Source organism: Coccomyxa subellipsoidea, assembly GCF_000258705.1.
Source record: "Coccomyxa subellipsoidea C-169, whole genome shotgun sequence".
In the NCBI taxonomy this organism is placed as follows: Eukaryota; Viridiplantae; Chlorophyta; class Trebouxiophyceae; family Coccomyxaceae; genus Coccomyxa; species Coccomyxa subellipsoidea.
This window is the reverse complement of record NW_005178026.1, coordinates 1,227,534-1,253,824: the sequence shown is the minus strand read 5'-3', so window position 1 is coordinate 1,253,824 and position 26,291 is coordinate 1,227,534. Positions and strand designations below refer to the sequence as shown.

The 26,291-nt window shown below is 47.8% G+C and overlaps 5 protein-coding genes across 5 annotated transcripts; 2 read left to right on the top strand and 3 right to left on the bottom strand.

Annotated features, from left to right (window-relative positions):
* Nucleotides 1-293: 293 nt before the first annotated feature.
* COCSUDRAFT_38030 (dynein 8 kDa light chain, flagellar outer arm) lies at nucleotides 294-919 on the bottom strand (the record flags this gene model as incomplete). The annotated part of the gene is made up of 4 exons (XM_005644490.1): nucleotides 294-328; nucleotides 447-494; nucleotides 618-723; nucleotides 833-919. 4 exons carry the CDS (start codon nucleotides 917-919, stop codon nucleotides 294-296), a joined length of 276 nt encoding a protein of 91 aa, XP_005644547.1.
* Nucleotides 920-1,138: 219 nt separating this feature from the next.
* On the top strand, nucleotides 1,139-3,681 carry COCSUDRAFT_44384 (FAD/NAD(P)-binding domain-containing protein; the record flags this gene model as incomplete). The annotated part of the gene is made up of 7 exons (XM_005644489.1): nucleotides 1,139-1,309; nucleotides 1,435-1,616; nucleotides 1,794-2,004; nucleotides 2,312-2,415; nucleotides 2,690-2,859; nucleotides 3,092-3,283; nucleotides 3,515-3,681. The coding sequence occupies 7 exons, from the start codon at nucleotides 1,139-1,141 to the stop codon at nucleotides 3,679-3,681; spliced, it is 1,197 nt and encodes a 398-aa protein (XP_005644546.1).
* A 10,842-nt stretch (nucleotides 3,682-14,523) lies between these two features.
* COCSUDRAFT_58235 (hypothetical protein) lies at nucleotides 14,524-16,298 on the bottom strand (the record flags this gene model as incomplete). The annotated part of the gene is made up of 5 exons (XM_005644488.1): nucleotides 14,524-14,561; nucleotides 14,918-15,080; nucleotides 15,397-15,474; nucleotides 15,574-15,639; nucleotides 16,251-16,298. The coding sequence occupies 5 exons, from the start codon at nucleotides 16,296-16,298 to the stop codon at nucleotides 14,524-14,526; spliced, it is 393 nt and encodes a 130-aa protein (XP_005644545.1).
* A 1,191-nt stretch (nucleotides 16,299-17,489) lies between these two features.
* COCSUDRAFT_58234 (hypothetical protein) lies at nucleotides 17,490-19,096 on the bottom strand (the record flags this gene model as incomplete). The annotated part of the gene is made up of 4 exons (XM_005644487.1): nucleotides 17,490-17,506; nucleotides 17,610-17,901; nucleotides 18,369-18,512; nucleotides 18,881-19,096. The coding sequence occupies 4 exons, from the start codon at nucleotides 19,094-19,096 to the stop codon at nucleotides 17,490-17,492; spliced, it is 669 nt and encodes a 222-aa protein (XP_005644544.1).
* An 860-nt stretch (nucleotides 19,097-19,956) lies between these two features.
* COCSUDRAFT_54513 (hypothetical protein) lies at nucleotides 19,957-26,101 on the top strand (the record flags this gene model as incomplete). Its single annotated transcript, XM_005644486.1, has 16 exons — nucleotides 19,957-20,015; nucleotides 20,102-20,173; nucleotides 20,255-20,334; nucleotides 20,449-20,516; nucleotides 20,630-20,747; nucleotides 20,839-20,942; nucleotides 21,197-21,310; nucleotides 21,596-21,682; nucleotides 21,976-22,154; nucleotides 22,532-22,740; nucleotides 23,134-23,306; nucleotides 23,697-23,792; nucleotides 24,214-24,348; nucleotides 24,940-25,006; nucleotides 25,426-25,571; nucleotides 25,985-26,101. Exons 4-16 carry the CDS (start codon nucleotides 20,466-20,468, stop codon nucleotides 26,099-26,101), a joined length of 1,596 nt encoding a protein of 531 aa, XP_005644543.1. The 5' UTR covers nucleotides 19,957-20,015; nucleotides 20,102-20,173; nucleotides 20,255-20,334; nucleotides 20,449-20,465.
* Nucleotides 26,102-26,291: the final 190 nt, after the last annotated feature.

Below are 26,291 nucleotides of genomic sequence, written 5' to 3'. Positions count from 1 at the left end.
TGCAGGCTCTACACGCCCGCAGCTGTCATGTTCCTGACATTTCACATTTGATGAGTCATGATGCATCCAGTGGCGGTAAAGATGCAGCCCAATGTAGGGCACATGTAAGAAAAGTCAATTTTGCAACAGTGATCACAAAATGCAGTCTTGCCGCTGTTTCTCAGATATCAGACCCGAACTTCAAGAATAGCAACACACAGGATCTACAGTTATCTGTACACATGTGACACTGATTACTTTTGGTTCTCCCTGTGTGACTTCTTCACAGCCCCCACAAGCGTGCAGGCATCCGTCTATCCTGATTTAAAGAGCAAGAAAGCAGTGTGCCCTGCAGTGAAAGCACCCTGCGTTACTCTCTCAAATGCTGGACTAGAAGTTGATACACAGCTGCAGAGTGAATGCCACATGATAACCTTGTTGCAGACAGGATCAAAGATCTTGCTCACCAACGTAATAATAAGAGAAGTGCTTTGCTTCATGCGTAACAAACGATCCTGCCATACAGCACAGCATCGTCAATATTGATCAGGAAGGTGGTGGTCTTGCCAGGCAGTCTGCAGTAAGAACAATGCACAGCTTGTATTGGATGTTCTTTCCAAACGAAATAAGATCACTACCAAAGTTTCTCCCCACGATGCAGTGCCAAGAAGGGCCGTGCTTCTTGTCGAAGTCTTTCTTTACTCTCTCGGCGATATCTTTCTCCAGCGTGCATTCATCCAGAGCCTGCGACAGGATCGGCACAGAGGTTTTCATCCTAAACATCTACGAATCAGAATAACATTTGAAGTCGCACATGCTTCCGATGGTGCCATAGTGCATGTGATGGACTCACTTGCAAGGCACAGTCAACGGCATCCTGCTGCATATCGTCGGACATATCAGTCGTTCTTATCACGAGCTTCCGCTCGCCTCCAGACATGATGTTAAACTTAGTGTTTCCAGCTCTCTAGTCTTAGTTAGGGAGAATTTGGTGGTCTAGAGAATGAGATCGTTGAACCCAACGCCAACGGCCCTCAAAGCCCCTCCACGGGCAAACCCTAGAATACGAACCGCTCGCCAGCCCAAAAATAGACAGATAGTCATAGATGGGCCTCTGAGTGTCTTTCACACCATATAAGTATAATTTTTGATTCGTATTATGGCATCTAAGCAACAGCATGTGGACGTCGCCGTCCTCGGCGGCGGACTGTGTGGCGTTCTTGCCGGGCATCGGTGCTTCCAGGAGGGCCTATCCTACACTATAATTGAGAGGGAGAGTGATTTTGGAGGCGTCTGGGGCACGCTGGCCAATAAACACAGCCATTTGCAGGTGATTCACAGTAGATCATGATTGGAAAGGACTGAGTGCGCCCTTTTTGTTCGGATAGCGGGGTGGTAAACAAGGGATCCCTAACTCATTGAGAGTAATCAATTGGCGTTGATGTCTGCTTGCAGGCATTCGAAGCTATGTATCGATGGCACGAGAAGTACCCGCTGGGTTCCAATCCACTATCGAAGCTTTCTTCAGGAGTTGTTCTGGAAAAGATCCAGCAGTTTGCAAAGGATTTCGGCCTGTACAACAATGCATCCTTCGGCTGTGAGGTCGTCAGTACCCACTTCAATGAAGGAGAGGACCGGTGCGAGTCTACCTTCGGACAAGGACCTTTTAACTCCTCTCAGAAGATCGCACTGGCTTTGAAGAGGATTCACACTACATCAGCTTGTTCTTGCCCTGTGACCCGATAAAATTGTGCACCGGCACTTGAAAATCAATCGAACAGCCTGGCTGATGCTTTTGTTTCACACACCTGCAGGTATGAGGTCCTATACAAAGACAGGAGATCCGGCCAGAGTCACACCATTACTGCTACATTTCTGATGGTGACAACAGGGATCTTGGGAGAGCAGTTCTCCCTGAAAGAGCGCAACATTAAGAACATTGGTGCCTTCAAGGGCAGCGTCAGCCTGGCGGGCAGGCATGAACGCCATGACTGTCCCATTGGCAGCGAAGACGCACATGGCAAGGTGAATATTAAAGTACTTGCTACCTCAATCAGCATAGCCGCTTTACTTGGCACTTGGCAACTGCCTAACACTGGCAGTCAGTTGCCACAGAATGCGGCACTGAAGTCCCTTCAAAAATGCATTGGAGTGCTCTCTCCTGCCGAGCAGAATCCTTCCAGACATGCAGCACAAATGTAACTAGCAGTGATTTCAAAGAAGCCTTCAAGAACTATCAAATTTTGAATCTAAAAGTCTTAGATGCAATCTTCAAAGATGGCACTGCTATAGGACAGATGGGATTCTGACAGTGGCTGCCCTGCGTTGGCAGTTTGTGGCCATACTTGGGACTGGCGCGTTTGCCTGTGAGGCCATGGAGGCAGCGCACCGGAATGGCGCTGAGCACGTCTACCTGATTTCCAGACCACGCAAAAGGTGATAAACCCTGCTGCAGATCAGATTGTCCTCGTCATCCCAAAGTACTCTTTGCTCAGCTTACTACAACTCAACTCAACTCGCTACTCTCACTGAACCCTGAAACGCTGAACAGTATTGACGAATGTGCTGACATTGGAGGGCTCTTTGGAGTGGCTCAAGATAAAGCTCCAAAGCTAGCTTCAGGTCTAGCTGTGAATGATTCAAACTTACCCAGAAGCCACCCAAAGTTTCAAATGGAGAATGTGTCTCATTTGTCTGTTGTGTTGCGCAGATGGGTGCTGCCATTCTCGAGACAATTTACCACAACCTTTGTTTCCTACGCGCCGATAGTGCCCTGGACGTGGAAGATGGCCCTCCTGAAGAACTACCTCTCCTCAAAGTTCTACAGCGCAAGTGGCCTCCAGCACATGATTCCAGCTGGGTCTGACATGGACTACACAGGTACGAATCCTTGTGACAGTGCCATTGCCCTGTGAAAAGTATGATCTTTTCAAGTCAGGAACATTCTGTGATGTTGGCAAGCAGTAGCTTCCACCGTGGCACGATAGAGCTCTAGAGTATCATACAATACAAACCTTACAGAGCTGGAAGCTTCCGGACAGAAACCATATACAGCCCTTTCAACATTGTTCATGAGCGGATTGATTATTGATCATGGGTGTGTCATTTGCAGGTCAATGCAACGATGCATTCTTCAACCTTTCCAAAAAGGGGAAAGTGTCCTTCTTGCTGGACAGTGCCGAATCCTTCACTGAGAACGGTATCTTGTTGAGGAGTGGCCAGAATGTGAGCGCGGACATCATCATTGTTGCAGCTGGATGCAAATTCACAAAGCGACCAAAATTCCTTGAAGGCGTAAAAACAGGTAAAGTCAGCTACCCTGGCACACAGTATCAGTATCAAAAGTTGCTACCGAGGACTTCATACATTTCTTTGGGACCTAGTGGCATGATTGCTGGCTCTTGAGTAAGATCACCAGTTTGTCAAGATTTTACACTGATCCATCTCGAAAAGAAAGGAGGAAGTACTGGACTACTGGAGGGAGATAACGTAAACGATGTCCAGGCATCCTGCTCACAAGAACTATGATGCACAGGTTACGATGATATCTACAGCTACGCTTTCCTCGGACCCAGTGCAAGGATTGGGACTGCGAGCGACTTTGTCTATGCATTCGTACCGCACGGTCCCAAGAAGCAACTTGACATGTTCTTCCACGGTATCAAATGCTTTCATTCTGGCAAATTTGAGGTGCGATCCTGATGCTGGTTAAATGAGGAGAGCTATTCTTGCTAAAAATGCAGCCGGCAGTGTACACTTAGACTCGTTACTCTTTGTGGGGACTATGCAAAGTACATTAATGTCTTCAGGGTACCTGACTGGGGGGGTAAGGCAGATCCCTTGTGATTCTTGTAGATTGCCGTGTCCTGACTTATACTTCGTTTGCATGCAGGCTTTCCGACAGACAATGAAATTTACCGGATTACCAACCAAGGATGGAGAGGCTGCCTCAGAAGACAGCCACGCATCGACCTGGTTTCAGACAGAAAGCTGGCATTCAAGCCTCAATAAGGGAATGGAGGTATGTGTCATCTGTATTACTAGAATGTATGGCCGGATTGCATGTTTTTTCAGCTGCAGCTAGCTGATGATCTTATCATCAACAACAAGTTTCCAAAACTGGCATATATTTGATCTGCATGCTAAAGCAAAGTGAGTAACCGCCATGTTATGTGACATGCTTATATGTCATGCACAACATACTCTTTCCAAAAGTTCGCACTCCACAGAGTTGTTACGGAAGGATCCGGATTTGTCAGTCAATATGCATTAAAGTCGACATTCGTGCAGGCTCGAAATGCGGTGTACAGCCAATCCATGACTGTGGGGATGAGCTCATTTCAAGCAATGATCTTCCGGTGGAGAATGAGCTTGAGCCTACTGTCCTTCTGGATGATCAGTGGTCTTCTAGCTCTCCGGGAGATTACTTCGCTACCAAATTTAAAATAAAGCTAGCAGTTTGTGCTGCCAAATGGATTTTTTTCCATCTGGTGCCAGCTGGTGGCGCACTATTGGGAGGCGCCTAATAGCTAGCCAGGTTGGCAGCAGATTCTAAGAGGAAGTGATTAAGATAATCAATCTATATAGATTTTCTGGAACCCCGACAAGACAGAATTGTTCAGGTATAAGCACGCAAATTGGTGGCTAAACAGCGCGCTCAGCGGCTAAACAGGCTGTCACAGTATCGATACCCACGAATCTCAGGTGTAACGCGTTGGGTATGAAGTGAAACAGGGGAACATTCTTGTTGCAGGATTCTACAGTGAAAAGTCAATAGTCTAGAGATCTCTAGAGGAAGTCTTGAAATAGCGTAGCGCAAGATTCTGTTTACTAATAGGCCACTCGACAAATGTGCATTAGAATGATTTTATAAAGCTATTGGTGAAGCACACATATGCATGATGCTCTCTTATGACTCGTGATGAATAGTACAATTTCCTTTACGCACTACGACACCACGTGACCAGCAAGACCAACGATCCGATCGAAAATTTATTTTGTATGCAATATTCGCAGCGAGTGCAGCCTTGTTTGCCCCACAACAATTGGCAAGGTGGTGGCCCAAGCCCGTGGGAATCAGCACGTAAGTTATAGAAACAAGCACACACATCTTGCACGCCCTAGGCCTATGATTGTGCGTATTTTCAATTTTCATCTTAAACACATTTTCATTTGTAGCGTTCCCCTTTTAGCAATTTGCATTGCCTACTTGGACCTCTTCGAATGAAATGGATTCGTCAAGACTTCTCTCAATGTCGGCATACAGACAATTATTATTATTATTATTATTATTACACGCTTTTCCTGCCAGAAGCAAGGTGCGTCTGCAGACAAGCTGCAGTAAAGGCTGCCAAAATCCTACCCTTGATGGACTCGCCAGATCCAAGCAAGACCCAACCAACCGTGGGCACCATACAGACTATGCTGGTTGGGAAAAAGAAGTCAAGCATGCTGGACGATGCAATGTACCCTATTGACACGTCTTATAATAAATGCAAAGGCAAAGCGTTCAAGCCTTCGAGGAACCTAATATTTGATCATTCAAGAGCCCATTGATGGCCTTCCCTCAAATTATTCCATCAATGCGCTGAATGAACTGAGCTGAGTGAGGATCATCATAATCTGGGCCTTAGCCTTCGAGTCTGCAAGAAACATGGAAAGAGGGTCTTTTCAAGAGGCTTCACACATGGCCATCTGAATGCCAGACTCAGATGACAAGTAAGTGTGAAGGACTTGGATATCTCTGGACAACTCCCTAGAATGTTCTGAGCACTCTGAGATCAAATTCTTCGTTACTTCAAGCTCGCTCCTTGTCGCAAGAACATGACGACTTTGTGCTCGTATGTTTTTTTCAAGGGTGGTCACCTACTTGCAAACGAGCACATCTCAAATTTGTTTTGAGAATTCTTAATCTAAAAATCTTAGAATTGGGATTCTCAAAAGGTCAGTAGCATAACAAATCCTCAAGATTAAGAGTTCCTAGCACAGCAATCTATAAAGAAAGGAGTGCTAAAATTTTGCTAATGTACAGGGATGACACTAAGATGATGTATGCTTTGTTGATGATCGTCTGGGTCAGAAAATATTGAATCACCTGTTGGGAGACAACACAGTTGAAAAGGCGTGCCAAGGCGGTAGCAAATAATGCGCTGTTTGATAGCTCTGTGACATTCTTCAAGACGGTATCTTTCTCCAACAAGGCGTGAGTGAGCATTTTCAGTCGACCGCTGGACGACTCTTCTTGCCATTCCAACTTCTTGACTAAATCATCCGAGTTGACGTTCCAGGTCTCCTCCTCGATGATCCTAATGGCATGGCATTTCAGAGATTATTCAATAATGATGATAATTGAACAATGATAAGCTGAATATAGCGCCAAGTTGGCATTGTGATATTCAATCCACAAATTAATCATTGCAAGGCTGCCTAGGATAGTGTCTAGGCAAACGTCGGAGTAGCAATAGATAGTAGATGCAGTAGGGAACCTCGAGGCCCTTTTGCTTGCAATGGGCAGAGAATTGCGGCCAAGCCTGGGCATGTTCAGCTGCACTATTCAATGGCATGCATTTCCTGGCTTCTGCCTACTAGGTGGTACCCTTTAGTACCCGTGTCACACAATGTGTGACCCAAAATTGGCCCCGCGCAAATTATACAAGTCCAAATGTGTACAAGCTACAATTTCTACCGCACCTTGCTTGTTGAGCATTATCATCAATGGATGCAATCAAAGCAACTTGTTGGTCCTTGAGTGACTCAACATTATCAAGCTGAGTAGTTGCATGTCTCTCACATACATTCAACATTTTTTCTTGCTTTCTAAGAAGCATGTTTCTTTGTTGTTGGCCGGCAATGTCCAAACGTAAGCCTTTAAGTATCTCATTCGTCCTTTCCCACACCACATTGCCTGCAATGCAAATTTCACCCGTGTTCCAATTTGAAGAGTCTGGCCATGTAGTAAATCTCTCAACCGTATATATCATCGTGCCCTTTCTTCAAGTGTTCAACATATTGTTACTTTAAGCAAGCAAGTCGCCACAGAAAATACAGGAGGAAATAATACTCATGAACGATAGAGTGACTAGGTAGTGACCTAAATATATCTATAGCTATATTGTGGCTTTCTTAGAATGACCACAGGGTTCCTATCTCAAGTCAAAGTCACCATGCTTGATGGCCGCATCATACAAATTGTATCTACGCCTTGCCGTTGAGACCTCCAATACCAAATCGTCAATTGTTTGTTTTGTGGCACTAAGGATGTCCTTGGTGGTGAGTAGGCTATTTTTATTGTCATTGTAAGCTTTATGAAGAAGCTTAGATGCATTGCGCAATGAAAGCATTGTTTTTAGCGAGTCTTCCAACGTTGCTTCTTTTTGAACAATTTTGATGTTCAACCTGTATAAAGCAGAGCACCGTGTGACACCATGTACCGTCAGAAGTGACTTTTGGCTTCAAGAGTACAAGGATTTGATGTTGGAACACAAAATAGGAAGGCAACTATATATATTGTAATGTAAAAAGGACGTGATTGTTATGCGAAGAATTCCAAGCTCAGCTAATGATTGCGTCGGGCACCTCGATATGACGCCCTTCTTGTGTGATTGCGTTTGCAAACTTTGTGAGTACTCAGCGGAGATTTTCGCACATGAGGCAACCAGGTCTTGATTCAAATAAACCCCTTGCCTTTGGCCCGCCACCGCCATCGCATTTTCTTCTCGCAAATCATTTCCGCACATTCCCCAGGCCTATTTTTTTAAACGGCATTCACAATGTTGCACGATGTTGTATATATGGTTCAATGGGAGAAAATTCTAATTTTATATATAAATTATATTGCTGGACACATGGAGTATAAAAGAATGAAAGTAAAATAAACGTGAATAAAGACGCCTTGATGAGGCCTGGGGCGTCAAAAAGGAGTCAGATGTTAGCCATGCCGAAGGCATGGATGAGCTCGCCTCTGTAAAGATGATCTCGCCCCCTAACAAAGATGCAGTAAGCACGTCTAAATTTCAATTAATATTCCCCTTAACTTGAGACTGGTGAGAAAATATTGTAGCGTACCTTTTGGGTTGCAAACAACTTGTCTTGTTGAAGTTGAACAGTCCCTGTTTGGAGAAAAATATCTTTGCACCAGCGATCCTTTGCTTCTATTTGAACTTTGCAATCCTGTGCCACGTCCATATGCACTTACATCCAGAGGCACATCAAATCGCGAATAAGATTCGCTCCTTGCTTTTGGTCTAGATGAAAATATGGCATGCGTCTATATAGACTTTTTGTACTTTGAAAGTAGTGTCTTGTTCTCCAGGTGGTGCACATGTTATTGACATCAACATTTCTCACCTGAATCGCATGTTTCTTGTCAGCCAATTCGCCAAGCAACCTTTGAAATTTCATTGCTTGTCGCTCTTCAAGTGCCCTTAGATTGCTCAATGAGAGTTTAGCTAAGTGTTCTAGCTTATGTGGTTGATCAAGACGAAGAAGGGCCAAATAATCTTCGAGAGCTTTGAGGTCCGCAGTGCTTGTTGCCATTAGTCTCTCTAGAGACGCTACCTACGCACACTCACCACATGCTATTGGTAGAGGATTTTACTTATAATGTTGAAGGTAAAGCTTCCTGACCTCAGGCTGTGGACATGGGCCATTATCAATGATGACCTCCTTCCTGGTGCAAGTATTAATGAAGCTTTTAAGCCAAAGACTGCTCAGACTTGCATGCACTATAATTAATTGCAATGACCGGTATTCTTACAACTTCTTGGTTGAAACGAAACAACAATTGTTTTTTTCCTTTTATCAAGATAAGGATTGTGAGAGAGGGCAGGTTGCATGCGGGTTACCTTTAAACAAGATGTGTTGTATTTTTCAACGATGATGGTATTTGCACCGTTCAAGCTATTTTGATCTTGAAAGGTGCACCTCAATTGCGTCTGAAATCTTGATTTCTCGATTCTTGCGGAGGCCAGGGCATCCTCAAGCTGGGTCCGTTGTGCCTGCCATACATGTTGAGGCTCATAAATGAAGTTAGTTGAAACATTCTGGAAGAGCAAATATGCACACCAAGTTGCAACTCGATGGCATCAAGAATGTGCTGTGTTAATTCTTTGTAATTCTCCAAAACAATGTATTGGATCAGGCATGCCATTGCGATTGCAAACGCAAACATAGGTTTGGAACACGGCACGAAACGCACTTTGCAAGCTTCCAACGACTTTCCAATTAGAAAGGTCCTTATGACTGCTTTCCCTTCCTGTTGCTTTTCCTTGTCTAGCGTTCTCTGGCTAGATTTGTGTTGCGAAGCTTTGGTAGCAGTCCTTGTTTCTAGTACAAACTGCGGAAGCACAGTTTATGACTTGCATGCACATAATGATGAACACAGGTAATGATCCACAAGCTAGCATAGATTGATATAAGTGTAATACAATACCGTATGACTCTGAGGAAGTGCCAAGGGGCCAGCTTAATCATGTGTCTGCAAACCCATTGGATTACTCACACCAAGCCAGCAACATCATGTGGCATGAAAGATGAATCAATACTGCAAATGTGAATGGGGCGCTTGCCTGGTTATTTAGACTGTCTTCTATTTGGGCAGCAACATGGCCCATGTCTTTGCTTATCGTATCGCATAAAAATGTGAGCCGATTGTGTTCAATTCTGATTTTTTGCAGCAACATTCTTTGTGAAGACGTGGATTTTTCCAAATTTGTGAGGGTTTCTTGATACATGAACCTGCAAAGACCACAATAAATACTCATGATATCACTCCCGTACCATCTGCTGGAATGGAAATAGACAGAAATTGCACAGCAATATGCAGCAGATGCTGAGAAATGATTTCAGACATACTACAAACAAGGTACGAAAATCATCACAGCGGAACAACAGCTTGAAGCTTGTTCTACATCTCTTAATAATGCATCGGCCCGGGAACGTACGCAGTTGCACTCTGACTTTCATACTCCGTTTCCAATGTGTTCAGCTGGTTCTTCAAAGCATCGTGTATGGAAACTAGTTGCATCGTCTCATCCTTTGCTTCCATTGTGAGGTGTGCAAGCTCCTCTCGTCTTCTAAGCAGATTCGTGCATGCACTCTGCACATATAGCACATGTGTGTCACTAGACCATTTCGATAATTGATCATGCTGCCTCAAATTTTCTAATATCATTTTAATAGATTGTTCTCTGATTAGACATTTTGCGCCAGGGACTGTGCAGCATAGTGATATGCTTGCATTTATATAGAGTGTGACTTAGACCCTCTTTCGTCTGGCTTTGCTTTGTCGACCACCTATGATAACAGTAAAACTGAGCTGGACTGTACCTCCAAAGCTGAATGTCGGTCAGTCAGTTTAGCCACTTGTCTCACCACCTCTCTTGTCTGCGATCGTGCCTCTCGAAGACGAGCCGGGCTGGTTGTCTGCCAAATGCTCGCAAACATATCCTGGGAAGCATAAAGCGTCTTTTGAAGGGAAGAGCTGCAGAGCTACTGCCAATTTGACAGATGACAGATTATGCTTACCTGCCCAGCAGAAAAGGTCGCTGTCCGCATGTTTGCCAGCCACAAGAGATTTTGTACGGCCTGCATATTGCACAGAAAAGGAATACTGATATAGGGTCAACTGAAACACATAAGCAACCGGATTTAAGTGTTTCCCAGGTGACACCCGGTGGACATCGTGGGATGGGCGAGGTGCACCTTGATGGCCTCAACCAGATATTTTGCCTTCGCGACTTGCATGCGCTCATGACGTAAGGACTCATTGAGATGTTGATTTATGTGGCCAAACTCGCTGATGGTCACAGCTATGGAGGTCATCCAACTGATTCCCTTATCTCCAATCCTCTAGGCACCTGGTAGTGACGAAGGGACGCATCAAAAGCTGTCTTGGAAAGCTCCCAGAACACATTGCGAGGGACGACATTTGTTGCCTGGAATTTTTGGGGCTGCTCCTATTTATAGAGTCGAGAGCTGCACTGGGCCTGCACAAGTTGGAAGGGACGCCGTTGGCTGGAGTCCCCCGAGAAAGCCCACCGTTTTCTCCAGTCGTTTCATACACAATAGAGTCCCACTTAGCCAATGCATCATCAGATGCTGTAATATGAATGGATAAACAGTTTACAAGCTTGCTGCTCCAGCGTAGTGGCTCCGGGGCCCTCCCAACGCAGCTGATGGACTTCCGTTCAGGCCAGACTCGCTGTGACTCACTTCGAGGCTGCTGTAACAAGCGCAGACAAGTAAAGTGGGTCTTGAATATTGGGGACAGATATGGTCATTCTAAACGGAGGACAACGACATTCTCGTTCCGACACTTGGAGGGTTTAAAGCAATGACATGTGGGCGGGGGAAGAAGTAAGATGAACTTTCAGCGCTGGCATTTTAAGTGAATTATTTTCACAAATTTTTGAAAACATCAAGGAAATTCCCATGGCCAATAGTTGAATTTGCCAGCTCGTATCTTGCAAACAATTGGCTTGAGCTCTCTTACTCCTGATACGCTTTGATAGGCCACCCGCCATCGCTGTGGCACAGTGTGATCCTGCAGCAGTACGAAAGCAAGATGCTCTCTACAAGGTGTACACTCAACGATCTGACATTGGCTAGTATTGCCAGCACTGCTCAGCGCACTCCGAGTGCTCAGTGTCAGCGACTCAGTCTGAGCAGTGACTGCTCTCGGAGAGTTTGATAAACAAAAGCTCAAATTTAATTTCCTCACAAGAACTTCAAGAAACCATCAGCTTCAATTTATTACTTACTTAGCGCAGTGGCAAGGCCGACCATGCCTTCGGCATGGCTGATCTCTGTCTCCTAAATCACGCCCCAGGCTTCATCAGGGCGTCTTTTTCTTTTTTTACTTACTTACAAGGCAATCATCGCAATGATTGCATAATGCGAATGGAGGCCTTGCAGGCCATTCGCATGAAGCCGCCCTTGCCTCACGGCATAGGCGGCTCTAGCCAAATAATGCTGCAAAGGCAGTGCAGCTCTTGAAGGCTGCATATATAGAGTCACAGCTAGCATCCACCCTTCTTTGCACTCACCAGCAATGCAATGGCTGAGATGGAGGTGGCAAGATTGCAAGAAGATTGCAAAATTTATTTGCATGCCGGATTATTTTTTGTTTCACAGTTGTGGGCTCCCTTCTCAGCTGCCATGCTAAATAGTGCCACTAAGTGAATATCAAAGAATGTTTCACATCCCAGATCATAGTAAAATTGTGGCTGGGGCCCAAGAATCAGCTCGAGGCCGGAGATGCAATTTTGTGTCTTACTACATCTTTGCGATTTAGACTGGCCTCTTGCGCAAGAGCATGCGAGCCCGAGTTATCCAGTGAGGCGCTAGGAGGGATGCGAGATCATCATAATGACCATCAGTGACAGCCTGTGGGGATGAAATCATATATTCAATGGCATGCACACTTTTCATGAGATGATCTAGGGACAGTTACTAGTGACTAGGGCTTCGCAGAATCCAAGGCAGTACTTCGATTGCTTACAAGGTGCGATGCTGCTTGGTCTCCTTTGAAGCTCTATTGAAACATGCATTTGGTTCAACCAATTGTGACAGAAGCGCTTCCTGCCTAATTAGGAGTGAGGCACCACAGTGTACGCACTGCTCAGCGGCTGGTTGAGGACCTCGTAGTGTCGACGACATTTGCTTGGTGCAAAAACAAAAATAAAGAAGACTTGATTGGAAAATTTTGCAGCAATGCGATGCCTCAACTTAATTCATCCTGGACACCGTGCTTGGAACGGCCCGTGCAGTCGGCGAGAAAGGGGAGTGGTGTACAAGGTAAACGTGCTCTTCCTGATGGCTGAACACGTGATTATACTTGAGTTCATAAGCCTGAATCACTTATTTGTCGACATTGTCAATTGCTATCGAAGAAGCACTTCAAAATTGAATCTGGTTGTGAAGGCAGCAGGACAGCCAGCTGGCAGCACACCAAATTTGCATTCCAAATTGAATGGTCACTCCCCCTGCTGCAGATTCCGTTGACATGCCGTGGTAGCAAGGACTTATCTATACAAACACATCTCACAAGGCGCCCAGAATTGTTCTTAACGCACCAGTCAATATTGCCTCACCTCAAGTGCTCAATTCCTGTCCATGCCATGCCCAGTGGGCCACGCATGACCTGTTTGGTCAACAGACTGAAGGTCAGACTCAAAGGCTTGCTTGACCCTGCATCGTTGCATGTAATGCCTGCGCATCGTGGTCATTGCAACAAGCAATTCAGACTAAAATTGACTTTCAATGGGGGTTAGTCTCGGAATTTTCCAGACTTACGGGATTGCTATTCTCAAGATGATGAAGCATGGCGCCAGAATGCATCAATGACTAGCTTGGTTGTAGAGAAATATTGCGCAAAAGTTCCAACAATTTTTCTTCTGGGATGTACTCGCAGGCCCAAGACGCCATGATGTTATTTGAAGAGGTCAACGCAGTGACGGCTTATCTGGAGGAACAACGCCTTGCAGCGCTGAAATCGGCCCAAACTGGCAAACTACATCAAGCCGCGCAAGTGCTGCAGGATGTTGTGAACTGCTGTGAGCGCATGCAGCGTGCGAACAGTGCCATGCGCGCCCAGGCATTGCAAGATCTTGCGTCTGTGCTGAGTAGCGTGCAGAAGACAGCCTTGAAGGTAGGGACTTTCTTCTTAGAGACTCTTGTTGCTTGGCTTGTTTAATTGCAGATGTGACTGTCCAGATCTTAACTGCAGCAAGGCGGCATTTGGATGAGAGCAACTTGGTGCTGAGGGCTATAGCACAAGTAACCCGCTGTGATCGTCAAAGCAGAGCTGCCTAATTTTGGAGGCTGTTGAAAATAGAGAGTATTAAGGCACTTGCAGTGCACTGAGCAAAGATTTTTTACAAAAGTTTTCATTGGGCAGCACAGGTCTGCATTAGCAGACACTGCTAACCATACATCAATGTCGTCGGTCCTACAGGTAGCTACAGGTTGCATTCAAATCCAAAGATTATGCCACCTACCTATATAAAAAATGCATGGACGTAGACGCCTGTTGACAGCAGAAGGGGTTGTCACTTCAGAACTTTTAGCAGCAATGTGATATGCTGCCTGTAAAACCTGCAACTGCCGCGACATCGATGCTTTTCCAGAGCTGTGCAAGGCCCGCGCCCGCACTTGAATTAAAATCGCCCCTGCTTCCTTTGCCAGAGCCTGAATCGCCAAGCAAACCAAGCACCCTCAGTACACGCATATCTGGACAGACAAAGAAAGGTCTCTTATGCTTTCCTTGCAAATCTGCTTCTTGCAGCATGTGAAATTTGGTCCTGCCTGGATGTGGATGTTATGCATCCTGCACAATAGTAGGCACCCATTGAGCTTTAAGACATTTGCTTATACATGGTATGCACCTCTCTTTTTAGGCAATGCTTGTGCCACAGATACCAAATAGCATGTAGCATGCCCATATGACCAAAATTTACCTTGGCAACAACAGCTTGGGCAGCTGGAAATTTGCCCCAGAGCAACAGACCCTCCCCTCGCATCATCAGAGAGTTGTTGCAGAGTGCATCATCCGGCATGCGCAGTGCTGACACTACATTTCTCACCTGCGCATGAAGCAAAGCAAGAAAAAGTTTCTGAATAACAGCCAAGGATAGGAGGTTTTTATCCTTGAGGAAATTCTTCCGGGCCCTGGACAAAGCCTCAGTAGAGTGTGACAATAGGATCATCCTTGAAACTTGTTGTCAGTGTGCACTATATGAGCCACGCAGGCATCTGGCGATCATTGGATGACACCTGCCTTGAACCTAACGACACAAGAGTGAAGGGGCGCACCAACCAACGCTTCTGATCTCGGCAGCCACCAATACTGGCAAGAATGTTGCATGGTGCTATCTGATCTGGGGTTGCCAGTAGGACGGCCCTGTGTGTCACGTGGCCCAGCATCTCCTACAATGGCTACAGATTATTATTATTATTATTATTATTATTATTATTATTATTATTATTATTATTATTATTATTATTATTATTATTATTATTATTATTATTATTATTATTATTATTATTATTATTATTATTATTATTATTATTATTATTATTATTATTATTTTTACACGCTTTTCCTGACAAGAGGCAAGGTACGTCCTGCAGACAAGCTGCATTTAAAGGCTGCCACAATCCTACCCCTTGTTGGACTCGCCAGATCCAAGCAAGACCCAATCAACCGTGGGCACGGTCCTCAGTATATGTACCGGCCCCCGCCAGCCAGGGCCAACATCTTATTCAAGCTGTGTAATTGCTTTCATGACACCTTCACCCTTTTCCATACCAAGGCGATCTTTTCAATCTGAGCGATTTTTTTGGTGGAATACACTGAAGTGCTAGCTGTTGGTGTTGAAGTTGGAGTCACACAAGATTTTATGCAAGGAGTGCTCTCACCCTGTATGGGCTCGAATCCCCGACCACAGGCGAGTCCTCCATGGTGGCCAGTTGCGTTCGGACCATCGCCAGCTGTTCCTACAGTCGAAATGCTCTTTGGTGTTCTTTGCCAATCATTCTGTCCCCATTGTGAATGTTCACGGTAGACTTTCAACGCAAAATTGCACAGGGAAGAACCTGATCTGTGAAGCTATCCAGCTCTGTGCCGTCAAGCATGCAGGTGGCCTCTAGGAGGGCCTTGAACTGCCACACATGCAAGCACACAAACAGTCAGTCTCAAGTTGAGCAAAATGACAGCATTGCTTATCAGCAGATGCTTAAAGTGATGCAAATAGACTTTGCAAACAAATGCGCAAGTGTCCTGGGATCAGTCATGAAATTACCTCTTGCTGGGTTAGGAAGGACTGTTCTGGAATGTTGCAGCACACCTTTTTATGAATGACTGGAAATCCTCCCAGTTGCTTTGCAAACCTTCCTCCGCACGTATCAGAATAAACGGCTCAACCAATTGCATGGCCGTCGCAAATAATTCATCTAAAATTGTGCGTGACCATGTACGATCTGCCTGCAGCTTCCCGGATCACAATTATGATGGGTTTCTTGACATTCAAAAAATTACATATATTATTAATTATTAATTATTAACTAATTGAACCTGTGCCTGTAAGGATTCCAAAGTAGATCCGCAAGCGAAGTAAGAGCTGGCAGACAACATGAAGTCCTCTTTCCGGTAAAACAGTGTGGACACAATCATTCAATGGAAGATCTATTTGTAGATGGATACCAGATGGTCACACCCATGCCAGTGTGTGCGCTGTATTACCATTCACGCATTGCATGGAGCATATGCACACCTCAGACTTGATGGCAGTACGCCCATTTGCGCTGTCCCCCAGCTCCATCACCACATATGAGGAATGAATGGCAATTGCGACAACAGTCCTAAACCATGGAAAAGGACGATCGCTGCTGGCATCCTGCTGCATGCGAAAAATCAAGTGCCCAAACCGACTCAACACAGTGGAAGTTGGCATATCTTCAGGAAGCCTGCCAATCCACAAACGTGTAGTCAGTGAAGGAATGCAGAAAAATGTACGCTGTTCTAGACACCTTTCTTATCTCAACTATTGAGCTCAAGATCGCTTTTGACAAATTTGCGGTGAATCATCCCCAAAGGGCTTCATGCAAGGTAGTCTCAAGGTACCTGACAGGGACCCTGCTGATCTATCTGAGCAAAGCAGCGCACCACTTGAAACAGTGCTAGCAAAATTAAGCACATGAAATCATTGCTGATATGTTGGAATTAGCAAAGAACCATTGACATCATGCTTACCTCTTGAAGCGTTCACGGATCCTTGATTGAACCTTGGAAGCTGTCACGTCGGCAACAAGTCCGAAGAGAAGTAAAGGGTGTATCAAGAGCGAGCTATATCTTTTGCAAAGCAAGCGACTTTCGTTGAATGTATTCTGATTGGGCAATCACGAGCAATGAAATTCTGGCGCTGCGCTTCGATATCCTCGCCAACGGCGTCACACGATCCAAAAGTAGAGTCACACCGCTCGGCGTCTCTTGAAACTTGAGAAGATTTGCGGGCACCCTAGGTCATCGGTAGAGCACATATGAACGGGCATAAACAATGTTCCGTCGCGATTCGACCAACGTTTTGTGAACAGAGCCTCGGAGACCGGCAATGTCGAGGCACACCAGAACCCTAGGGCCTGTGAGTCATCAGCCTTTCAATCCCCTGAGAGATGTGTGTGGATTTAACTTAGGGAATGGTACACCCAATGTCAAGCATGATCGAAGGTCATGCGCAATACTAATTTTACATTTGGACATCACTAAGACAGCAAATCTGCCGTCTGCCAATGCCAGTGCAGAGCATGGAAGCAGATAAGCATCATCAGCTGATTGAACTCAGGTCCAGGCAATCTTAGGTCCAGAATTCACTGTACCAGTACTGCTACAACATCAAGATTATTATTGTGACAGCACATACAACCAGGTGCGACATCCCCTAGGATGCTCGTGGTCACCATTCCGGTGCTTACCATGCAAGGATACAGCCTGTAATTTTAAGTTCAAATCACAGTCACCGCTTGACATTGTCTGTACAGATGCACGCTCAGAATTCACAGATGCTTTCACTGTGGACCTTGCTGCATGGCAGCTTCATATGGAAATGCTCCTCCAGAAAACCCAACCCCCTCACCAGAGGGCACATGGCCGCTGTAGTCCTCATCAGCTACAAGGACGCCATAAGTCTCCTCGTCATCTGTTGCCACATCAGACTCGTCCTCCTGTTGTCCAGTCGCAGGCTCCTCAAGAGGGGCATCCAGAACTTGAGCCGGCTCGTTTACAGGAGATTGCAGGGCGTTGTCTTGAGCCGCTTCCTGGCCTGGCTGCTGGTGCAGGTCTGCTGGAGCCGGTCCTTGAAATTCTCCCCAAGTCGACCAGTGCTCTTCGAGCGGGGGCATCAGGGGGTCGTCTGTGGAGTCCTGCTCCTGCGCATTGCTGAGTGTCAGATCGCAAGCAGGGTGTTTGCCACAAGCCTTTGAAACTGCCTGATGACGCCCGCATTAACAGATGCTGCGCCTACCAGATCTGAAGCAAGTATCTGTATCGCCAGCCAACATTCTTGAAATTTGCTTTGAGCAAGCAGGCGACACAGAAAGTGGCACCAGGGGCCAAAGCAGGCCAAAAGAGGAGGCGAGAGGATAGTAATGCAGAGAAATGACATTTACCTCGCAGTTTACAGTACCGCTTACTCATTAGTAATCACACTGCGAGGTGGATGCGGATGCTGGAATGCCCATGCTGAAAGGAGAGGCCGGAGCACAAATTTGTCGATTTTGGAAAAGCCAAGGCTGAACTGGCAGTGAGATGCGTTGAGAGCGATGTGACTCCAGTATGCAAATCTGAAGAAACTTTGAACTTTGCATGCACTGCCTTGTGAGATTATAGAAGGCACCTGCTGGGCGCACATTTCGGCCTCCTGGCGCTCGATCTCCTCCAGCACAGGGCCGTCCAGAGGAAGCGTCCCCTTTGCGCGGCGGGTGGCTTCCTCTGCCTGCCTCTCCTCATCGCTCAGATCCTCCCAGGAGCCATCGCTCTCCTGTAGCAGCACCTTGAAACTTTCCTTGTAAGTCATGAACTTTACAATGCATGTATCGTCTTGCTGCCCTGCTGATTTGCGCACGCATGCAGAATTGAATGCACTGCACATATATCTATAGATAGGGGCAAGACTTGTCTAGATGCAATCCGACGAAGACTGTCCTTGACATTCATTGCTCTCGACAGAGGTTGACACTGAGCATCGTGTTTCCCAGGAAGCGCTTGATCCTGGCAGCTGACTAGTTTGAGGCTCACAAGCCTTGAGCCTGAGGCTTGCCGAATTAATCTTCTTGAAGTTGCACCTTGCTCACACAACAGGCTCGTATGACAGCTGGCAGGCACAACTTGTTTGCACTGTTTACGCACCTTCTTGTGTTCTTGAGAGTCGCCGGCTGCTGTATCTTGAGAAGCGGTGCCCACGACCATAGCTGTAGGCTTCACTGGACCTGATGCATCCGGGTTACCATCTGCCGGATCTGAATCATCGTCTGGTGAGTCATCTGCCAAAGCTGACTCATAAATGCCTCCCAATCTGGGCACGTCTCTTGCCAGCGCGCGCCTTTGTTGGCGCAGGAAAAGCATGGCGGCAAGTGTACCCAGGGCAACCACCGTGGCCCCAACAAGGGCTGACCTCCTCCAAGACTGCAATTAGACAAAGGTCACGTCTGATTGCATTGTTTGAGAGGGCACAAGCTTGTAGGCAAGCTTGAGCTCCGCCGCACCGAAGTTCGTGCCCTCGAGACCTGTCGGCTTTACTCCCTCTACTGATTCCCCAGTGCAGGCATTATCTATCAAAGGAAGTACAATCTTATAGAGAGCGTGTGAGGATGAAGAACTCAGATCTCTACCTCCATCTTAGGGGGTCCTCCTTCTCCAAGGACCTTGTCGTGTCCTTGTTTGCTCAAGCCCGAAGCCAAGCAGACGCCACCACGGATTCCTGCAGATACAAATTGCTCCAAGTTGACCCCGTGCGTGGTTTCGTTGCAGGAATTATGCTATATCTCTGTCGTTCACTTGTCCAAGGTTCGACCTTGAAGTTCACGCTCCGGGAATGTAAATTTTTCTTGGATGAGATACCTCACACAGCGCTTACAAGGCGTCACAGATCGCACAAGGGAATTACAACGTGCTAGAAATATGTAATTGGATGCTTTATTGATTGGATGCGGACAAGATCACAGCATGTGTGCGCTAAGGTCGGCACGTCGCTAAATAGCTTTTGTTGTTTTGTATATCACCTGGAATGTTCTGGAAGCCGCGAGACTGAATATATTATGCTCAAATATGGATACTGAGAGAGCCAAAGCGCTCTATTTTGCTTACGGTGAACAAGCGCCTTCAAGGTTCACCTCTCCATCCGCACGTGGGTGGATAACGTTAGTGGTGCAAACGCAAACGGTTAGCCGAGGATTGGGAAGTATCCTGCAGAGACAATGGGAAGCCTTGCCAGTGTTTCTACTACAAGGCCGGTTCTGCGAGCTCCTCTTCTGAGTCGGCTGCGGTAGGATCCTGTTTGCGAGGTGCATCTTGATCATCTACTGAAAGCCAACGCTTGCATGCTTTGCTGATTCGCTACGTTCCTTGCAGCTTATGTTCGTGGAGCTCAGTAACTTTTCTTAGATCACAACCGGGCAATCAAGCTCCCAAGGCACTGCTCAGGTAATCTTAGACTCATCTGAACCACAAGGCACAACAACTGCGACCTGGTTAGCACGAAGGCGTAACTCTGTTTAATTGCAGGACTTCAGTACTCCCTAGAGCTTCGTTTACCGGCTCTCTCCTCAGCAGGAGCAAAATTTACACACCACACCACAGTAGAGGTGACTATTGAAAGTAATGAGGTCTTGCCCTTCGCCAAAGATTTGTCTTGGATCGCATTGAAAGTATTCTGCAATAACGATCTGGCCTGCTATCTCACAAATTCTGATGTGCAGGTTTAGTTGTGAGTGCAATGGCTGCCTCAGACAAGTCAGCAGCTAAGAAACTGGACCTGTCAAAGGAGGTGATGCACCCTGATTCTCACTCTACATTGCATTGTTCACTGTTTGCAGTACGTTTGCGTGTGATTTGCAAGCTGCATCACGTTTTGTTATTAGATCCGTGCATGTGGCGCAGTTGGCCCTGTTTCCTGAGAGCACACCCCAGATCTCTGCAAGCAGCGGAGATCCAGCAGCCTGGAAGGGTGACCTGCTGGCAGTGGGCATCTTTGAGGACGCCCTTTCTGATAAATCGGGTGCGTTCTCACGTTGGATGCTCACATTCTCCTACTTGCAAGATCCCATCATTCCCTGCAAGAAAACACAAGCTTGATATGTGCGGTGCAGGAGATGGAGGGGTCTTCCAGGATGCGGAACTGGCAGCCTTGGATGGAAGCTTGGATGGCATCCTCACAGAGCTCATAGAGAAAGCCGAGTTCCAGGGAAAGCAGGTAGGTGCACCTTAAGTTCATCTCACCACACTGGTCACCCAATGCTTGATTGCTGTACATCGTCTTCTTGTGCATATCAACTTATCCAATGTTTTGAACCTTGAGGCTCTGCCATAATCAAGCCGGTGGCTGAAACGCAAATTCAATGCCTCCAGAGTGGGAGCCTCAGAATGTGCATGTATTAACATTCCTGAGCTCTCTGATGATGTCATCTGGCCCTCGTAGTGACATTTTCTGCTTCTGATGTGGCGCAGGGCAGCTCAACATTCACACGGCTCAAAGGCAACGCGCACTATGTCGGCGTCGTTGGTCTCGGCAAGAAGAGCGCTGCAGCTGTGGTGCCTGATTGGGGCGTCTCTTGCTACCAGGTAATCACACACTCAGGCTCCCTCTGTTAGATTTAATCAGGACTTTGCAATTTTGCTAGATCTCACACAAGGTCCACCAAATGCTCACCCAGGTGTGCATATGCCAGTATCATACTTGCCTTTTTTACCGCATAAATTTGCAGATGGGATTGTTTGTGGCCACAAACCTCTCAGCTGGGGGGGGTTTTGGATCCTGGCAGAACAGCTCTGCCAGGGCTCTGTGCAGATTGCCATTGCAGTCTGATGTCAGGGCTAGCAGGGAGTAAGTTGCGTGGTGTTGCTCAGGCGTTTGGTGGGGCAGTGGCGGCCGCTGCAAAGAATCATAAGGCTGCATCAGCTGCCATTGCTGTTGTTGGCGGAGACCCCCTTTCGGTGCGCTGCTTTTCACATCTGTCATGTGACCTTTAATTTCCATCAGGAGAGCCCCAGTCTCTGGAGGTTATTAACATCACAGGTCAATGATCATGTTTTGCTCCTCTGTGCTGCGTGACGCGCGCACCGAGCCCCAGAGCCTGCTGCGACCTTACAGATACTGAGTTCTTCCGAGCCTCCTGTATCTTGGAATGGGGTGTGCTGCACCTTTTCAACTCGATAAGGGGGACCTGATGACGGTCGATCGTGAGTAATATGATGACAAAGATGACTAAAGAGACTCATCCGTGCAGGAGACGGCGGTGGAGAAGCTGACGGTGGGTGTGCTGCTGGGCGGGTACGAGGCGTCCCGCTTCAAGAACAAGGCCGCCTCGCCGCCGCTCAAGTCCCTGGACATCCTGTCGGCCGCCGCCGACGCCGCGGCCGCCATAGGGCGCGGCCACGGCGCTGCAAAGGGAGTCCTGCTCTCCAGGTGGGATGCTGAAGCCGCACATACTAAGTCTGCTTGTGTCACAGAGGGGTTCCCCTTCAAAATGAAAGGACTCTCGCAGCACACTCATATTTGTGACTGGCACTGAAGTGGCTGTGCTGAAGCATAAGTGTGCGCATTTTGTCACAAGAGATAAAAGCTGCTGCCGGAAATGCACTTTGATGGACACACCTTACACTCAAATTGCACAGAGTGAGGGTCAGATCCTGCAGGTCCCTTCTGCACTCTACATTCATATGTGCGATGCGGCAGTGCCATGATCACTGAAGGGCTTGGATTTGCATGATAAAGAGATGCGCGGTGCACAGCGCTTGTGTGTGCCTATCACCATTTATAGATTTAGCAAATGTCGACTGCAGGTACCTAGTGGAAACACCCGCCAACATTTGCACGCCCACCTACCTGGCCAAGGTGGCCGCAGTCATTGCAGAGAGCGCTCCGGATGTGTTTAAATTAGAGATCATTGAGGAGGATGCGTGTGAGGAGATGGGGATGGGCTGCTTCCTGGGCGTGACTGCCTGCAGCGAGGAGCCCGCAAAGTTCATCCACCTCACCTACACCCCCAAAGGTGTGCTCCTGCTTACTCCTTTTATTTTTGTGGTTCTTGCCATGGTGCTTGGGAGAATGGAGTGGAAAACGGTGTTTTCTTACTGGGCTGCTGCATGCCTGTTTCGCTGCAGACCAGGGGGATTTCAGGTCGCCCCCTGGCATGCCCTTAGCCGTCCTGTCGCACTGTCCCAAGACTAGCCTTTGTTACATCACTGAAAACCCTGAACCCTGAAGTCTTCCTTTGTCAGCAGAAATACGGATTTCCAGGGCTGGTAGGATGAAGGCTTGTCCACAGGGGTTCAAAGAACCTATCTTTCTCCAGCCCCCGGTACCTTGCGTCAGTCCTAAGCTTGTCGGGTCCACTGACTGCAAGGCAAAAGTGTGGCTTGAGTGCGTGCGCGCGTGGTTGCAGGCGAGGTGAAGAAGGTGGTGGGCCTGGTGGGCAAGGGGGTGACGTTTGACAGCGGCGGCTACAACCTTAAAGTGGGCGGCATGATTGACATGATGAAGTTTGACATGGGCGGCGCCGCAGCCGTCCTCGGGGCCGCTCAGGCGCTCGCCTCCCTGCAGCCCGCCGGCGTGCAGGTGCACCCCTGTACCTTTTCTCTACAGAGTCTCTTTCGCGCGCCTGAACAGGCGCGGTGGTGGCATAACCTGCGCCGCAATGTTGTTTTATATTTGGCGGGAGCAACTTGGAACATCCAAGATTTTGGCTTTGTCTCCGCGCCCGTGCTCTTCCTGTGATTTTTTTTCCACTGCAGCCGTAGGTCTTTGCAATAACAATGTATGAATATGCTTGTCGCTGCGGCGGATATTTTAGGGGTCGGATGCAGGGCGTAATATTTATGACATTATTCCCCCATGACGGCAACGGCGGCGGAAAAACCCATATCAGACCGACGGACGTGCAAGGGGTCGATAAGGTTTGGACCGTATTTTCACGTGGTGAGCAGGAATGAATGTGTGTCTGCGCAGGTGCATATCATCACTGCGGCGTGCGAGAACATGATTGACGGCCGCGGCTTGCGCCCGGGCGACATCCTTCAAGCGGCCAACGGCAAGACTGTCGAGGTGGGGCCCCCAAAAAGTTTTCTAGGTGCCCGTAGATGTGACTTCGCGTTGCTGTCACTGAAGGGTTGAAACTAGGGTGGTACGCACATTTTATCCTGTTGAATTGTCCTGATGTCTCAAGCTTCGTCGCGATGCAAATTTGCTGGGTGCTCCGAATTGGCCAGCATCGGTTTTGACAATTTGATTTGGATTTGTATTTGGGCAGGCTACAAATCAATAAGACACCCATTATGTGATCAACATGCTCTTTTCTGCTGTACCTGATCTCCTGGAAGTTTTGCGTGCCGCCAGATGAACAACACGCTCTCTTCTGATGCTACCTGATGATATGATTCGGGATTCTTGCGTGCCGCCAGGTGAACAACACGCTCTCTTCTCATGCCACCTGATGTTATGATCTAGGATTCTTGTGTGCGGCCAGGTGAACAACACGGATGCGGAGGGCCGGCTGACGCTGGCGGACGCGCTGTGGTACGCGCAGGAGAAGTGCGGCGTGCAATCAGTCGTCGACGTGGCAACGCTCACCGGCGCATGCATGGTCGCCCTCGGCAACCAGGTTGGATTTTCCTTTTCTTCGCAAATCTCTTCTCAATCCCAACGTTTACTGCTCCTCAAAAGCTGCCATTCCATGTGTGTGCATGGGAAGCCGTAAGCAGAGGCGTGAGGTTTGCGCTGTGTATTTGCGGCTGTGTTGTCGGCGGGTACTGCTGCCATCAGATGCAGGCAAATGGAGAGTTTTCCAATTGCTGCCGGTGTAGCTGGTTTGCCTGCGTTCTGGTGAGAGCATCCATACCACTGATATGGGTTTTTCTTAGACTTTGGGTCTTCTTCTCCTTTCCTTGCTGGTGGGCATTCTTCGTTGTCATTCTGGAAGTCCGACATTTAAATCTTGTCCTGATCCGTTACGTGGGATAGGAGGTCTGCCTGACTTCAACGAATGGTCTTGAGTTGGATTGCAAATTTAAATTGTGCATCTCTGGGCACCACATTCATAGTACAATGGCATCCTGAGCTGGAGAGCTCACCTTGTACTTTCCTGGCAAAGGCCCAAGCTAGGCGAGCTTTGTGAGAGGTGTGCCTTTTGGTCTTTGTAGCAACGTTTGGAGACTGTAAGCTGAACCTCTCTATTGTCTTCTACTGTGTCCAGGTGGCTGGTGTGTTCACGCCCAGTGAGGCGATGGCGGCCTCCCTCAAAGATGCCTCCAAGACTGCAGGTACGCCTCTAACGTTGCCTGTGCAAGGCATCCTGCACCGCACCTTGCTCGGTATATTGGCGCCACTGCAGTCTTGTGCATTGCCTACATACTGCTCAAACCCTTGAGACACACTCTTTGCAGCAGTGTCTGGCGCGACTCTTTGCGCATACGTGTTTCACATATATACAGAGCTGCGGTCAAGAGGAACATTTCTTGGCGAGGAAGGAGGCATGATCTTGCTCAGATGCTGAAGATGACATATCTTGTCCTTACGCAAAGCCACGAGGGCCTCCTTTTGAGGCATCTGAGGATACCAGGTCACCCCTAGGGGGCTCAGGCGGCTCATGCAGCATGCAGGAATGCGTCATTGCATCACCAGTGAGTGTCGGAGCGTGACATTATTATGACATCATTGTGACATCATGGCGCGTGTGCAGGCGAGAAGGTATGGCGCCTGCCGATGGAGGACAGCTATTGGGAGCAGATGAAGAGCCCCATCGCCGACATGAAGAACGCTGGCGGCCGCTTGGGGGGCGCCATTACCGCAGCCCTCTTCCTGCGCGAATTTGTCGACACTGACAAGGTCCTCGCTTGCTTGGAGCCTCGCATTTTACTCCCCTGCTTTGCTGTCTTTCCTGATTGCAGCTTTGATGTCAGCATGTACAGCGTGGGGCCGCCTCCTGCATCAATTTAGGGAAATCCTGATTTTTCAAGTGGACGCAAGAGGGCAGTGTGGTGGGTGAGCGATCCTCTGCCTAGTGTTGAAACAGCAGTGTTGAGCTGTGTGAGTTGAGAAGCCGCAGCAGAAGCAGCGTTTCTGCAGGGACCACTGCGAGTCATCTCGATGTGCATCCGGGCATTTTCCTGTGGCTTCTCGTGGACGCTCTCTCCAGCAACGCCGGCATATACTTTCTATGGATCTGGCTCATGGGTACTTGCCAAGAACTGACCCCTTACAAGATGACAGCTAATACTGCAGGTGTTCTGTGGGTGCAGGTGGAGTGGGCGCATGTCGACATTGCCGGCCCGGCGTGGGATGAGAAGGCGGGGGGCGCGACTGGTTTCGGCGCACTCACCCTTGCACAATGGGCTGCCGCGCAGGGCAGTGCCTGAGCCTGACCAGGCACCAGGACAAGACTGGCTACTATATCAGTTTCAGGAATGACTCTAGATTAGGGGTAAAAATTTAGCTGTTGTGACTGCAAGACATACAAGGCTGTGCGAGCGGAATTGCACCCATGGGCACTCAGGCTGGCTCTGGCTGTCTAGAGATTTCAGGCACTCTCTCAGATCAGGCTTGGAA